General features: G+C 39.7%; 1 protein-coding gene and 1 long non-coding RNA gene across 2 annotated transcripts in view; one reads left to right on the top strand and one right to left on the bottom strand.

Moving 5' to 3' along the window:
* The window catches only part of LY75 (lymphocyte antigen 75), a 79,761-nt gene that overhangs the window by 61,931 nt on the left and 2,970 nt on the right, over window positions 1–14,860 (top strand). The window contains exons 26-34 of the mRNA XM_015891578.3: window positions 588–756; window positions 2,992–3,159; window positions 4,395–4,517; window positions 5,092–5,289; window positions 5,399–5,619; window positions 7,276–7,450; window positions 11,463–11,627; window positions 11,787–11,903; window positions 13,960–14,127. Coding sequence (XP_015747064.2) covers window positions 588–756; window positions 2,992–3,159; window positions 4,395–4,517; window positions 5,092–5,289; window positions 5,399–5,619; window positions 7,276–7,450; window positions 11,463–11,627; window positions 11,787–11,903; window positions 13,960–14,127 — 1,504 coding nt within the window. The remainder of the gene's footprint in view (window positions 1–587; window positions 757–2,991; window positions 3,160–4,394; window positions 4,518–5,091; window positions 5,290–5,398; window positions 5,620–7,275; window positions 7,451–11,462; window positions 11,628–11,786; window positions 11,904–13,959; window positions 14,128–14,860) is intronic.
* The window catches only part of LOC112540061 (uncharacterized), a 19,330-nt gene continuing 12,162 nt past the window's right edge, over window positions 7,693–14,860 (bottom strand). The window contains exon 2 of the long non-coding RNA XR_003084114.2: window positions 7,693–7,994. This is a non-coding gene — a long non-coding RNA (uncharacterized LOC112540061). The remainder of the gene's footprint in view (window positions 7,995–14,860) is intronic.

The following is a 14,860-nucleotide window of genomic DNA, read 5'->3' as shown; positions in this document are numbered from 1 at the left end:
TAGATCCAAGATTTGATGGTGGTAAGATTTAAATCAAAATTGAGATTCAAGATTCAAAGGTAACAGTGTTTGATTTGAATTGTTTTGAGATTCTGTTCAGTAAATCACTCAGATATTAAAACAGAGGAGCATCAGAATACTAGTAGGTGCTTCCTTTTTGGGCAGAATGGGTTGAAAATAAAAGGGATGGTCAACTTCTTAGACATATTAAAATGGCAAAGCTTATGCTGCATAACTTTGAGGATTTCCACTATAATAATCCTGGAAATATTCTCCCTGTTTTAAGATAGAGATGAGGAAAAGATATCCAGCTTAAATATAAAAGCTTCCAAAAACAATTAAGCTCTTACTAAGATCAAAGAATCCACCAACCCCTGAGTTCTTGTTTTTCTAAGCTTAACAAGCGTTTGGCATGGCTAATTGGCAGAGCTGACCTCCAAATTTTTATTGTTATGCTATTTTTCCCAATATCCATCTGAAAACTATTTGCTTGAATTTTAAATCCATTATTTCTTGTCATAGCTTCTAGAACAGGTTGATATTTTGTTTTAGCCAGCTAATCTTTCTTCTTTCTGATATGTTACTAGGATGGAATACATTATCAGTGGTCAGATAAAAAACACATTAGCCTCAGTCGTTGGTCTGAAGAAGACAAAGATTTAGTTGATGACTGCGTGTATTTGGATACTGATGGGTTCTGGAAGACATCTGAATGTTATACAGAAAAACCAGGAGCAATTTGCTACTTACCAGAAAGTAGGGGTGCTCTTATTACTATATGTCATGAATCTATAGCTTTGCATTGAAAATGCTTTTGGAAATATTTTAGATCTGTAAAATAGAAATGAAATTATATAATTATATAAAAAGATAGAAAATAAAACTATTATGTATTATATATGTACTTAAAATTCCATAGCTGCCCACCCAGTCCTTTCATAATTCTTACTGACTGTACCAACCACTCAATTATTGGTTTGTGAATTTGGAATAAGTTTCAAGGGGTCCACCTTCTCTTTCTTCCCCTCTCTAAAATATATCTCTAGTCCACTCCCCTGCCTATTTTTTAGCGTCAGCTTCCTCATAAATCAGAAGCTGCTCAAGATGATCTTGAATGCTATAAGTGTGTGTGCGTGTGTGTGCTAGACACGGTCACAATGATGAATCCCTTTTCAATATTTTGACATTATATTCTCATCCAGCTAGGCAGTCTCTGCTCAGGCCTCACTGTTCCAAAGATAAAGGTATTAATATTGAGGAGTGGAGACTAGCTCAACTTGCTATCAGGTTTAGGCTCCAGATTGTAAATAGATTCACACCTAGCAATTCAGACGGAGAATTCACTTTTTGGAGAGGAAGTGGTACCGGGCCAATTGATTATAGGCTAATAGTTTACAATATATCTGCTATGTATTCCAGCCAAGGCTGATCTGATTCTAACCTCCTCAGAAGGCCTTTTCACCTTAAAAAGGAGTGTAAAGAACTCCTGTGAAGGAGAGAACTGATGTGGCAAGTGGCGAATGGGAAAGGCTGACACAGGTTGTTCAAGGGAAAACAATTGACCCATCTTCTGATGCCATATCTCCCACGCAGCTCCAAAGCATGGCTCTGGAGTTGGCCAGTTAATCTTTTTCGAGATCTTAGTCACTCACATTTGTGAGCTGTTTCATATAATAGCCAGCAAATCAGACCTGTGCCTAGCATTTCTTGGCGCTCTACTTCTTTTGTTCTTTTGGCTTCTTTGGCCTCAACTTTGAACGTACTTAAACTCGTTGCCCAACTGAGAAATGGCAAAATGGCTGGGGGTGGGGGCATGATTTCTGCCGGAGCTCCTAAAACTAAATCCAGAGTAGTGGGCCATTGCGCTGGCACCTTTGTTCACTCACATCGGTTAACTCTTTATAGACACCTAAAGAGCAGAGCTGCTCCACAATACCACCAATTTGTACAAAAGTCTAACCTGGTCCGCTATTAGATTCCAGTACATTTACGTTAAAAAACTAACTTCTTCCCTTATTAGCAGATGTTTGGGATTCAATGCTTTTTATTAGGGGACCAGTCTAGCAAAATCTCTGGGAAAGTTGTAAGATTTTGCACCTTCACAAAAGTACTGTTAGAAGGTGTTTGGTCTGATCTATGCATAGAAAAAGATAAGTGTTGACATACATGCTGGTTTATGAAAGCTGGCTGTTTCTTATGATTCTTCTCTTTGTTAAATTGCTTGTTTTGCTTTCTGTGTTAACTTTTGGTCTATGAATATACAGCAAAGGACAAATAAATAAAAATCTAGCTAGCCTGAGAAATACTAAAACAGTGTCATTTGGGGGTGGGCAGGGATATGTCATAAAAGCCAAGGTGGCAGTCGAAGCAGCAGTCAAAGCTGACCCTTTTATATATGCATCAATATCATATGCCATACAAGGGCAAAGCTTTTATCACAATACTGCGACCACCATGTTGACTGTGAACTTCCTTGTAGCAGAAGTTGATACATAAGGAATGCAAAGCCGTAGATACAAAAAATGAAGAATGGGAATACATTTAGTTAAGCTGATTAGAAAGTATGTATTATTAGGCAGAATTTGTGTGTGTGTGTGGTAAAATGCACATAAAGAAGAGGAAGCACAAGTGATTCTTATCCCATTCAAACCATTGTCCCTACTGATTCTGTGAGAATCACTCTAAATGCCCTTGTGTTTTTCATAGCGTTGCCTAAATGCCATTCTATCTACCAGAGAAAGATAAATAATAGTGATGACATTGACTCAAAAGAGACATTTTAACATTCTAATCCTTTTGATTTTGCATTCTCATTCCTGGTAGCCAAATGTATTGGATTTTCCCTGACCACAGAATGATGTTATTAGTGACCATGGTGCAGTCAGTGGCAAAGCATCCAGTAATTCTCAGCTGATGAAAGTTTTATTGTAGGCCAGTTGAATGTATTTTAGATATTAAGCACTGCCTTTAAAAGGTTTTTTTTTTTTTCAGATGATACTGAAGAGCAAGAAGCATATTATGAATCAATTAGATGTCCACACAGGATTAAGAATTCACCATGGATAGCATATCGAAACAGTTGTTACTCATTTGTGATACCAAAAACTAGATGGAAAGGATTGAGATCAGTTGAAGCTAACCATTTATGCAGGAAAATGAGTAAGTTATTCCTCTTTAAATTCTGTTCTTATTTTGTGTGTGTGTGTTCATACACTTTTTGAAGAACCTTTTGGGATCTGAGAGCACCTTAATTTTGTCTATTACTCTATTTGTTACTTGCTGCATGCAAACTGTATCAACTGATCAATACATGGAGAAAGCTACCTATTATATTTTTAATGTAACTGTATTTAGAGAATGTTATATTTAGATAACATAACCAATTGTCATAGTTGGAAGACTGAATTAAGTTTTGTATATTACTCGAAGCTACATTATATGTCTTCTCTGGCTTCATCTGTATTTTGTTGGCTGCAAAATTATAAAACATAATAAAAGCAGTCGTTGGTCAACTGGTATGCTTTGTTAACATGAACTTCAGTCAAGACCTTTCCTTGCTAGGTAACCATTAAAAGAGCTGGCCTCTTAAACACCCACTTCTCCTCTCATTAGGGTAAGAAGGCTTCCTAGAGAAAAAGCTTCCAGGTTGCATTCTCTAATGAAATGCAATATTTGTATAATAAAAACGAAGCCAAAATATTAGAATCTTGCTGAATTGTAAGAATAACCCATTTAGTTCAACATCCTGTTTCCAAGACTGGCAAGAAAATGCCTACAGCCAAATTATAGGCAGATCAACAGCACCTCTGCTACTGATTCAATTCTTTAAAGTGGAGGCTGTATTCACCAATAATGAATAAAGTTGACAGCTATTTTCTGTGAATTTGCCCTAATGGCCTCTTAAAGTCATATAAACGATTGCTACAACTTCTGGCAGGGAATTCCACCTATTAATTACCTACAGAATTTATTCCCATTATTTTCTTACTGAATTTTATTAAATTGTGGAGGTTGGGAGCAGAATGTCTTCTTTCTCATGCTTTGGCACTGTAATCCTCTTTAATTATTGCTTGTAGCTGTATCATTTTCCTTAGGAAAGTCCCCAGTCAACTCTTCCTTGTAAGACACGTCAGCTGTCTACATATTTTCCAGCTGTACATATCTGTGTTTAGCTGCATTATATGTACATTGAGGGTGTTATGGTCCTGGGTATTATTTCCTGACATTGTCTAACATGGTACTTGCCACTGTCATTACGCAATATAGTGACTTTAAGATTTCTTTCACGGACAGTGGTACTCAGATTTGATCCTGGGCTTACATCTTAAAAATGATAGTGTTATAAAGTCCTCCAAATTCATTCCATGATTTAATTTTTTAAATTTTTTCAACAGATTCAAATGCATCTCTTTTGAATGTCAAGGATGAAGATGAAAATGATTTTGTTATTGAGCAGTTTCATTCTTTCAGTGGCCTTGCTCAGTGGATGTGGTTGGGTCTGCTTTATGACACTAAGGGTAGGTTGGAACTCTTTTATTGGCTCTTTGCTTTTTGTATTTACAGAGGGACTCCGATAATTTTACATTAATTGAAGAAAACTGGGGTGGAAAAAGAGTTCAGTGTACCTTTTATTATATTATATAAGCAAATGTTATATTTGTTTCAGTTACAATTGTCAGCTGGAAGCGAATGGGGCGCTTCTCCAAATTCACTTATTTTTAAAAAAGTTACCCTTATTTAAGATTATTTTAATTGTTGCAAACTACAACAGTGGCCTAAAAGGGCACTTGGTGGATAAATAATAGAGTCACTAATTTGAATTGCTAAAAATAATTAATATTTCTATGAGTGTTCTAAGTGCAGTTTAAGAATGACTGAAGTGAAGTAATGCTCTGTTTCCAAATCCTTCAGTAAGTATGCACTCTTGAAATGGGCAGGGCTCCTGATTTTCATTGCCCTTTGTCCTTTCAAGTTGTGTTGATATTGCCAAGGGGTGTGGTATTTTCAGCCCTTTCATATTTTCAAATGCAGCTGATAGCACTTGGTATTGTGTATTTCCCCTCCCTATATATCGTATATTTTCCTCTGCAGATAACCTTCTGAGGTGGTACGATGATACATATTTGTCGTATAATAACTGGAGAACGGGACGACCTAATGTCAGGAATAACTCCTTTCTTGCTGGTATTAACCTGGATGGTTTCTGGGACATTTACAATTATACACATAATAACCGGTTACATTTGCAATTCAGTCTGCATAGCGTCCTTGTCTGCAAGCTAGACCTGGGTAAGAAATATCTCCTGTTTGGATTGAATTTCAAAATTCCACTGACTTTTCATTAAGCAGATACAGGAAAGCAACATATATTTATTCATTGTCTTTACTATAAAAACAGACACCAAAGTGAACCAACCTCCACTTCCTAAAAAGCTGCCCTACAAAAATAATACCTATTGGGTTCTTCAGAAACAGCTCAATTGGTATGAAGCTTGGAAAGAATGCAAACAGAAAGGAAGTGATTTAGCCAGCATTCACAGTGTTTCTGAACAACTGTTTCTGGAAGACATTGTAAAGCGTGATGGATTTCCACTCTGGATTGGTTTATCTAATCATAATGTAAGTCAAATCACATATGGCAGATTCTTAGATCCGTTTACCATATACGCATAAATGTAATATTCTACATTCTCCAGTTTTTTTGTACTCCGACCTTTTATGCTTCCTTCTTCTGTCTTTGGTGCTCTTGTCATAGAATCAACCCCCCAAATAATTTTGATTTTCTGATTTCAAGCTTCAGGTTATATCCAACTGTACCCATCCCTTTTCAGTGTTAATACCTCAACTTCTTTCATAAACTTTTTTTCTCGCAACTAATGTTCTGTGCTCAAGTTTCAATCTGTATTCAGAGCCTAGAGTATTCTTCCATACACCAATTAAAGTTACCAAACCTGCCCCCTTCCACTGAGATCAGTGGAGAGCTTTTTAAAAGTTTAATTGCCATATGGTGAGCAATATCTGATGGGGGTGGGGGGAAGTCACAGCTAGGGAGGGATGAGTTAATTCTTTGATCCCTGCCAATACTGGCCCCTGAACACACACACACACCATGTGAGATTGGAGTGCTTTACTTGGGGGAGGACAGAAATGAGCAGAAGAGAACTTGTTACTGGTTTTCAAAAAATTAAAAATCATGACATGGGACCTGTATATTTGGTCAGAAGAAAATAATATATGACTGCTTAGTTCTGCATCTACTGTATGAGTCTGACTGATGGAGACCCTGCTGAGAAACTACCTCTTCCATACAGGGTTGCCTTTTTGGCATGTTGTCCAGAGGAGGTCTTGCTTACATGTCTGGATGGTGGTGGAAAGAAGTGTATTCACTATGCCTTATACTATTTGAAAATATTATTGTTTTATTTATTTACTTTCTTATTTTACAATATTTGTACGCTCCCCACTTTGCAAGTCTTTTGGCAAGTCACAGTAGTAATCCATCCTCAAAGGACATCATAGCATTAAAATCATTAAAGTGTCATTAAACTTAAAATCTTAAAAACAATAATCACCAATAGATATTATTAAGAAATAGGGAATAGACACTTAACCTTTAATTAACGTTACATGGGCTCATGGACTTTTTCTGCCCCAAAAAACGATGGCATTCTGTTTGAGTACTCTTTGACAGCTATCCTAAAATGTTTGTATTCTTTTATGATTAAAATGAATACGTTTTGCTGCCGTGTATTTATGTTTAGGACCACAGTATCCATGATGTAGAAGCTAAGGAGTTCATATGGCTTTGCCCGTACAAGTAAGCCATTTTGCATAGATATAGTAGGAGGAAAACCATATCTGACCCAAGACTTAATCAGTGGAGTAATGAAACGTTAACCCTTTGCCCTATTCCACAAGCCATATCTCAGTTAAGCATCTCCTACTTGCTGTTTGCCTTGGAAGGAGAGCAGTGAGGTGGCTTTTCAGCACAGGCATGCAGCAGGGCTGTTCTGGATTGGGACCTTGTATCTCCACTGTAATCATTAACACAATGGCTAATTGCACTAGTATTGCCAAATAAAATAAGTCCTGAGGGCTTGGTTCTCAGAATACAACCAAGCACCAGCTGAGTTCATGTGCTATGGTGTATATCAGAAAAGAATGTTAAGAAAGAGTCTGAATTTGTCATCAGTTCAGGTAATAACTATTTACTCTAGTGTTTGCTAAAAACAAGTGCACCATCAGCATTGATCAACAGAGTTGCACCTTCTCTAGGGAAATGATTCCAATTTTGAGTGGTCCGATGGAAACACGTTCGACTACCAGCCTTGGGAATATCAGCATTCTCATTCTTCTGGAAATTGTTTTGCTATGGACACTAAAGGAATTTGGAATCGCATGAAATGCACCTATCGAGGTGATGGTGCTATCTGCTACTATCCTTCCAATAGTAAGTATGCATTCCTGTATCATTTGATTTTTTTCTACCTAAGAAGCCATAAAACAAAGGAATGCGAGTTTTCTCCTGTTCCATGCTGAATACATTTCCTTAGAGGCAAGCAGATCTTCCTGATAACATGGCAAGATAATAGTTTTCAGCCTGCAAAGTGGCCTTGAGCATAATAAAAATAAAACACCCCTTGTTTTCAAGCTGCCTCAAAAGGTCATGGCACAGAATAAAAAAAGACAAAAGCAAGAAAAGTTGTCTTTAATGCTTAAGGTTTTGTTGGTATGTGCCAACTGTGATGGAAATGGATTGCTCAAGCGGCAGATTGCTTCATCTTCCTCCTCCTCAAAGTAGGTATTCCTGCTGCTCTTCCTCAGAGATGGTGTTACAAAGCCCTGGGATGAATGAACTCTTACAAGAGCAGCGTGAAGACAGTTCTGTGCTGGCTGCTTCTCTCCTTTTCCTCATTGGGCACTTTGGTCCATTTATCAGAGACTTTTCCTTGTATGGAACTAGATCTATGTTGTGTCCACTGTGTTACAATCAGCTGAAAATAAATTTAAAAGATTCCCATTAAGGAATTAAAGTCAGAGACTGTCAACAGCAGAAAATTACATAAATTGCTTATTTGAAGTTATATATGACATGAAATCTTTGGACAGCTACTTGAAATAAATAGTAGAAGATGTTTCATAAAGAACACAGAGGGTACATAGTATAAATTGTTTACATTTTTTCCACTGGATGTTTAAGACATAGAGGTAGTCCTCAACTTACAACCATTCGTTCAGCAACTATTCGAAGTTACAATGGCACTAAATAAATGGTGGCTATAACCAGTCCTCAGAGTTCCGGCTGTCCCAGTACCACCATGGTCACATGATCATGATTTGAGTGCTTTGCAACTGGTTCGCACTTACAACCAGTTGCAGCACCCTGTGATCATGTGATTGCCATTTGCAACCTTCCCTGCTGGCTTCCCCAGAAAATCAATGGGGAAGCCAGCAGGGAAGATTGCAAGTGGTAAGTCTCCCCCACCTGCACACCCTTTCCCAGCCCCTCTGTGCTTGCACCAAGCCAACCACTCTCACACTACCATGCATCCTGCCAACACTTGTGCCACCCTCACGCACATCCTTGCACCTCCAGGCACCCTCCCTGACCCACATTGTGCCTCTCGTGCACTCTCCCCAACCTGCACTGTGCCTCTCATGCACCCTTCCCCCACTGCACCTCTTGGCACCCTCATGAACCCGACCTGTACACCCCCTCACACCCTTCCTGACCTGCATTGCACCTCTCGTGTACCCATGCACAGCCTCTCAGAATCACGCCACACCCTCTCCCACCTGGCAGCAGCCACTTACCTGCCTGCCAGCCTGGGATTTGCAACTTCCTGCTGGCTTCCCACTGACTTTGGTTGCGGGAAGTCGGCAGGAAGTTGTCTCGCCTAACAACCATGGGATTTGGTTAATGCCAGCAACCGGGACTTCAGGGATTGCCATCACTAAGTGATGCAGTCATGCTTTACAACCAAGTTGCTTATAGTGACAGAAGTTCCGGTCCCAGTTGCTGTCATAAGTCGAGGACTACCTGTAAATACTTACCCATCATGCTATTCCCTTTTGAGATAAGCAATGTTATGCAGAGCACAGAAAAGAAGAAATAGTAAGCCAAATAAATTAAAGGCATAAGATATGAAAAAGAAACATAGCTAAATCTACTTTACATTAATACCATTCACTATGTCTCCATAACTTTCTGTCCTTGCTTCTGCTACATCTGCACACCACTTTACACATTGCCACCTTACATCTCTGTTTTTGAGAATCTCATCAATTCCATACCCTTGGTTACATCATATAATCCATTTAACACTCACTGCGGACAATTCAGGTTCTCATCCAGCAATATCAATTGCATACAAATATGGACGCACCTTCACATCTCCAACCAGCACACCTCTAACACCACAAGCATTCCGTATACATTTACCCATAAATACTTCCAGCAACCAAGGGAACATCACACATCTTTGTCTTGCTTTCTAAGTGGTGAACCCCTAGAAGGGCCCCTAAACGACCTCCACTGCCTATTGTGGTTTTGACCATTTGAGGCTTTCACGCAACACTTTTTCATAAGGGAGACAATATGACTCTTACTTGCCATATTGATACTTGTGCCACAGGCAGGATTCCCAGCTGGTGGTAAGGACAGCACTGAATAGTTTTGGCCCATTTTGGCAAGTAGGCCACCAGCACAACCAAAGCCCAGTTTTACCTCGTGCTAGATTTCTAATCTAGAGACAGTTTTACTAACCAACATATTGGTCCCACATACAGCTGAGTACAAAGTATATGACCGTTTATCTGATTTCATGGAACTGCTTGTTGGGCTGCTGCTGAAATGTTTAGGATTTTAGCATGTTGGCAGTTTGTGGGTATGCAGAAGATTCAAGCTAGCTTTATACTGCTGCCCCTTATCTGGGGGCTTTTGTTGATATTGCAAGTTAATCTAATTGTATGTTGTCTGAGGCAAGATATACTTGCTTGCATTACTTCATGGGGGCATCCCATAGTTACCACGTGGTGTTAATGTACATATCCCCGGTGTTAGTAATACAAATTTCTCCAGGGTGTCTACATATTATGACCTGACAAGTGACGGTAAAATTGCCTGGAAGCTGTAGTAGAATTTCCTGATGGTGGTGTGTGTTCTGCTCTGCTGCCGAGAGTGGAATGCATAAGGGTGCAGTTGCCTGCATCGTAACTCTCTTGCCAGGATCCTGCTCTCTTGTATGCAAAAGTGGGCAGAAGTATCCTTAAGGGAGCCCTCCCTTCTGTAGTTAGGGGTGGCAGATATAAAGGAATCCCTGTAACACTTAGGCAATGCCTTTGTGCCTTTGATGAACCTGAAACCCTAGATGTTTTTCTAAGTTCTGTGCAGAATGGCACTCTCCATTCGCCCTCTAACAGAAAGACTGCCTGGCTGCCCAGATCAATGTTACCTAGAAATTTTCATAAACAACACATGTCCCAAAATCCCCGTTTTAATTGCTGTTTTCTGTCTTAGCTATAAGTCTATGTCATATCTAGATTTGTTACTAGAATACACCATGTATTAAACTGTTACAATGTTAATATATTTTTGGATTGTACTTGGGTTGTTCTAACTTACATTGTACTGGTCACGGACCGTAATAAAGGAAGATGAAGATAAAGATTCTTTAGAGAGAATTATAGAAAATGCCCCTAATCCATTCCCAGTGCAGCAGAATTCTGGGTTGTAGCCCAACATTTAAACGCTCAGCTTAACGTCTGTTTGCCAGATAGATAACAGCGTATCAATTGATAGAGCCCTCTGTTTTTGTTTTCAAGGAGAAGAAGCTCTCTGAGTCGAGCCTGGTACCCATTTTCTCCTTTCCCAGCACAGAATGTTCACTGTTGCTCTCACAGCATTAGAGCAGTTTATATAGCTGGAATCTCTATTCCCTTTTCCTGCAGAAACCTTTATGTAAATCCACTTCATGGACTCAGGACAAACATTTATTAAGTCAAAGCGGTTGCATAGACCTAACTGCCAGCTAGATGGTTCCCTAAATTGCTGTTTTCAAGTCACTCAGGAAAAAGCACTCTAAGCTACTTAAGAGAAGATTTTCTGGTTTATTGGCATGGTTCCCCCCCCTCTTTTTGGGAGGGCACTACAATACATTCATTTGGGTGAAAGCCCAAAGTTTTAAGAGCCAATGCCGGACAATACCATCTGCCTTGTAAAAGGGGGGAGGAAAATCAGTGTTAATGCAGATATTTTCATTCCTCCCTAAAGCTATTGTTTCCTAAGAATTAGAACACTTTTTCATGAAGATGTGCTATTACTTATTAGCAACCGTATTTAGACCATCAGAGCTTTGTTTTATTTATATTTTGAATAGCTATAGCAATACTAAAACTCAGTTCACTGAGCACAGAATGTTAATATTTGAATAAGGTTGATTATGGCATTTGTGTTTTCACAGAAATGCAATCAAAGCAAACTGAAACATCACCAAATTGTCCAAAACCTCCTAATGGATCATCACAGTGGCTACACTACAAAGATCATTGCTATGCATTTGATATGGCATTTTATAATTATTCCACATATACTGGCAACACGGCTAAGAAAGTTTGCAAGAAACTTGGTATGCCCAAATTATATTTTTCTTTTCTTTTCTTTTCTTTTTTTTTTTTTGGTTAATGAGTTATTTTTTCCCATATTTTAGATAATGTCTTAAGTAATTTCTATTGTGCATTTAAATAAATTAGATTTTCCTCATTTAAGATAAACGTTTTCTCATTAGATCCTTCTGCAGATCTTCTGACTATCAAGGATGCAGAGGAAAATAAGTTTGTGAGCACACATTTAAAAGAATATTATTTTATTACTGGAAAAGCATGGCTTGGAATGCAATCTAATGGTAAGAATTTGATAACTATTAAATACATAACAATAAAAACCATTCTGATGTTTGAGTGGGACTGGGGGAAATCACGCTGAGTCTTTATTCAACCAAGGCACTCCCTAGTTTACTTTAAACAGTTGCTCTTTCAGCCCAGCAATTGTTCTGAAAGTAGACTTCTAGAGGAAAAGCTGGATGTAATATTAAATAAGATTTGGAAATGACAAAAACTATATAGTACAAGAACAAAGTCTAGGTATAAAAAAAGTGTAGGGTATATTTGTGTTCATGGAAACCAAGGGGTGTGTACATGGAATGTACTGTGCATAGCAAATAATAAAAGACATTTTAATTAACAGACTTTGGAGAGATAATCGCTTTTGTTACTCTGCACATTTCTAGTAATTTGAATTTAAGCACAGGCAGTAAGAAATGAAGTTAGATGAAATGAAAGGCCAACAGATTTGGCCAGTTAGATCAGTATTTTAATTTCAGCCTTATCTTTTCACCTCCTGGACATCTTCATCTCCCCAGTTTTTTGTCCTCCATTCTCCCCTTCCTCTTATCTACGTTCCACAGTTCCAAATTCAGTTCTCCCTTCTGGGGCCTTCTTGTTCCCCTGGTCAGACCCCTCTGCCTCAGGGTAGCTTTTCTGTGCCGGCACTGCCAGCTGCAAGCCAGCAAGGCTGGATGCCTGCCACAGCCCAGTGATATGCAAACTCAGGCAGAACTTTCCGAAGCAAAGAGCCCCTTTTAGCTATAGCTGAAGAAGGCAACTGTAACGGGTCGAGACCAGGAATCTGATAAACGACGAAGGCATGAGATGCGGTGAAGTGGACTCCAGAGTTCAAAGCGTGGGCCAGCAAGGCAAACGTGGCAGAGCTGAGGCTGGAAAAGTGGTCCTCAGCTTTTCTCTCAGGGAGGGGGGCCAATCAAGAAGCCAAGCTGAGCGGCCACCCAGATGCCCAGCTGAGGCCCCTCACTTGGTAGAGCCTGCTCTCCTTCTGGCCTGCTTCTCGGCCAGTCTCTCTGACCTGCAGAGCTCAGCCCTGGGGGTTTGCTGGATATGCCTCAGCCAGAGCAGATTCATAGGCTTCAACGCTGCTGGAATTGCCCCCTCCGGAACTCCAGATGCCCCTGGCTCTACTTCCTCCTTCTCCTCCTCCTCATCAGAAGACAAATCCAGCAGGGCTATAAAAGTAGTTTTCTAGGACCTGAAGTGTCCACCCATCTGTAGCCAGCAGTGTACTGTCTTAATAGGGTTGGGCAATATGTGGCCCTCCATGAATTCCAACTCACGTTTACCACCGCGGATGTGGCCAGTGGTGAGGGATAAGGAGAATTGCAGTTCCAGTAGCATTTAAATACATATGCCACTTCAATAAAGAGTAGCTTACTTCTACTGGAATCTGACAGCCAGCTCTATTCTGTGGCAGTGTACCCCAAACAAGAGTTGGGGGCTTGGGGTAATGACTACAGTTGGCAAACTGCTTTACCATAATGTTCTCCTGGTAGTGCAGGCTTCCCTCGGGCCTTGCACTGCAGCAGCGTTAGAGCCCTTGTTTGGAGAAGGAGGTTTCTAAGGGAAGTTTTTGTTGCGTCTGTTGTTTGGCATCAGCTGCTAATCAGAAAACCTTCCCCTAAGATTTCCTGCCACCAATTATGCTAGCTACTCAGGGAATATGCACTTGGCTCCCCACAAGCTGATGTTCTGAAGCTTCCTGGAATGACCAAAGTGTGCTTTTACAAGATTGGTGTGATTCTTTCCTACTTTCCTGATCTAGTGCTTAAATTAATCAGGCACTATCAGTAAAGGTCTGTAATTTAGGGAAATAACTCTGCTTTGATTTTTGAACGTGGCAAATGGGTAATTGGCTAAGCTTTAGGAGAGTTTTTGGGTACTGAACCAGATTAGAGCTCTCTTCTGGTTCAGTATACCATAGAAGTACACATCAAATTCTTGAACTGATTTTGATAGCCAAGTATACAATAAATTGTATGTATAGTGAGTAATAAGTGAAAGACATTGTTGCTGATAAATTAAAAAAGAAATGTTTGGGGCTTTTATTTACAGTCAAGTCCTTGAGCTGGCTTGATGGCTCTGAGGTTAAATATACAAATTGGATCAATGGAAGCGAGAAGGCTGATGGTCAGTGCAGTGTTATCTTTTCAACTAATGGGGCATGGTCCAAAACAGACTGCAATAATGAACCAAGCAGAGTTGTTTGCAAAGCTCCTCAAGGTATGTAATGATGATTTAGTTTAGTCAGCTGTGGATAAGCTATCTGGTCCTTTCCAGATATTAGGCTATGGCTTGTAAAAAATGGTGGGATAAAAATCTAATAATAATAATAATATTTTGCTGTGACCAATGATGATGGGAATTGCTTATTCCACAATAGAGTAATCTTTTTTAAAGAATACAATGGCATAATTGTGGTGGCATGATGGGCAATCTGCACACAAGGGGAGCAGCGCACACTGATTCTGTTCACATGACTCATTTAACTGGATCATGGAGTGGTGGGTAAGTACTAATCCCCCACTTGGTATTGTGTGAACTATTTAATTTTGTTAGTTGTTTCTCTTGACATCTGTATTGAGGCAGAGCCCTAGAGAGACCCTACAAAAATCTTCACATCTGGCCATTTTCACTTTCCTATGTCCATAGGGCTGTGTGAAAAGGGGCAGAAATGGATGGAGTGGATAGCCCCACCCTGCCATAATTACAGTGCCACCATGATTATACCATCACAAGTTTCTTTTTCACCCTCTGTGGTGGATAGGAGGATTGAAAACATGGCCGCTGTCCAGTTACCCTGGCACTCCTAAGGTGAAATAACTCATGCAGTGATCACTGGGCCAGCAGTGCCATGTGAACAGGGCCAGTATGAATCACAGTGTAGGTTTAATGAGGTTCCTTTCCTCTCCCTTCCTGGCTGACTTTTTGCCAGTAGCCCTACAGCTATACATCC

The sequence above is a fragment of the Python bivittatus genome, unplaced genomic scaffold, assembly GCF_059951505.1.
Source record: "Python bivittatus isolate LINGU-HERP-01145 unplaced genomic scaffold, Pbiv_v1 ctg000480_np1212, whole genome shotgun sequence".
NCBI classification, from domain to species: Eukaryota; Metazoa; Chordata; class Lepidosauria; order Squamata; family Pythonidae; genus Python; species Python bivittatus.
This window is presented reverse-complemented; position numbering and strand designations above follow the sequence as displayed.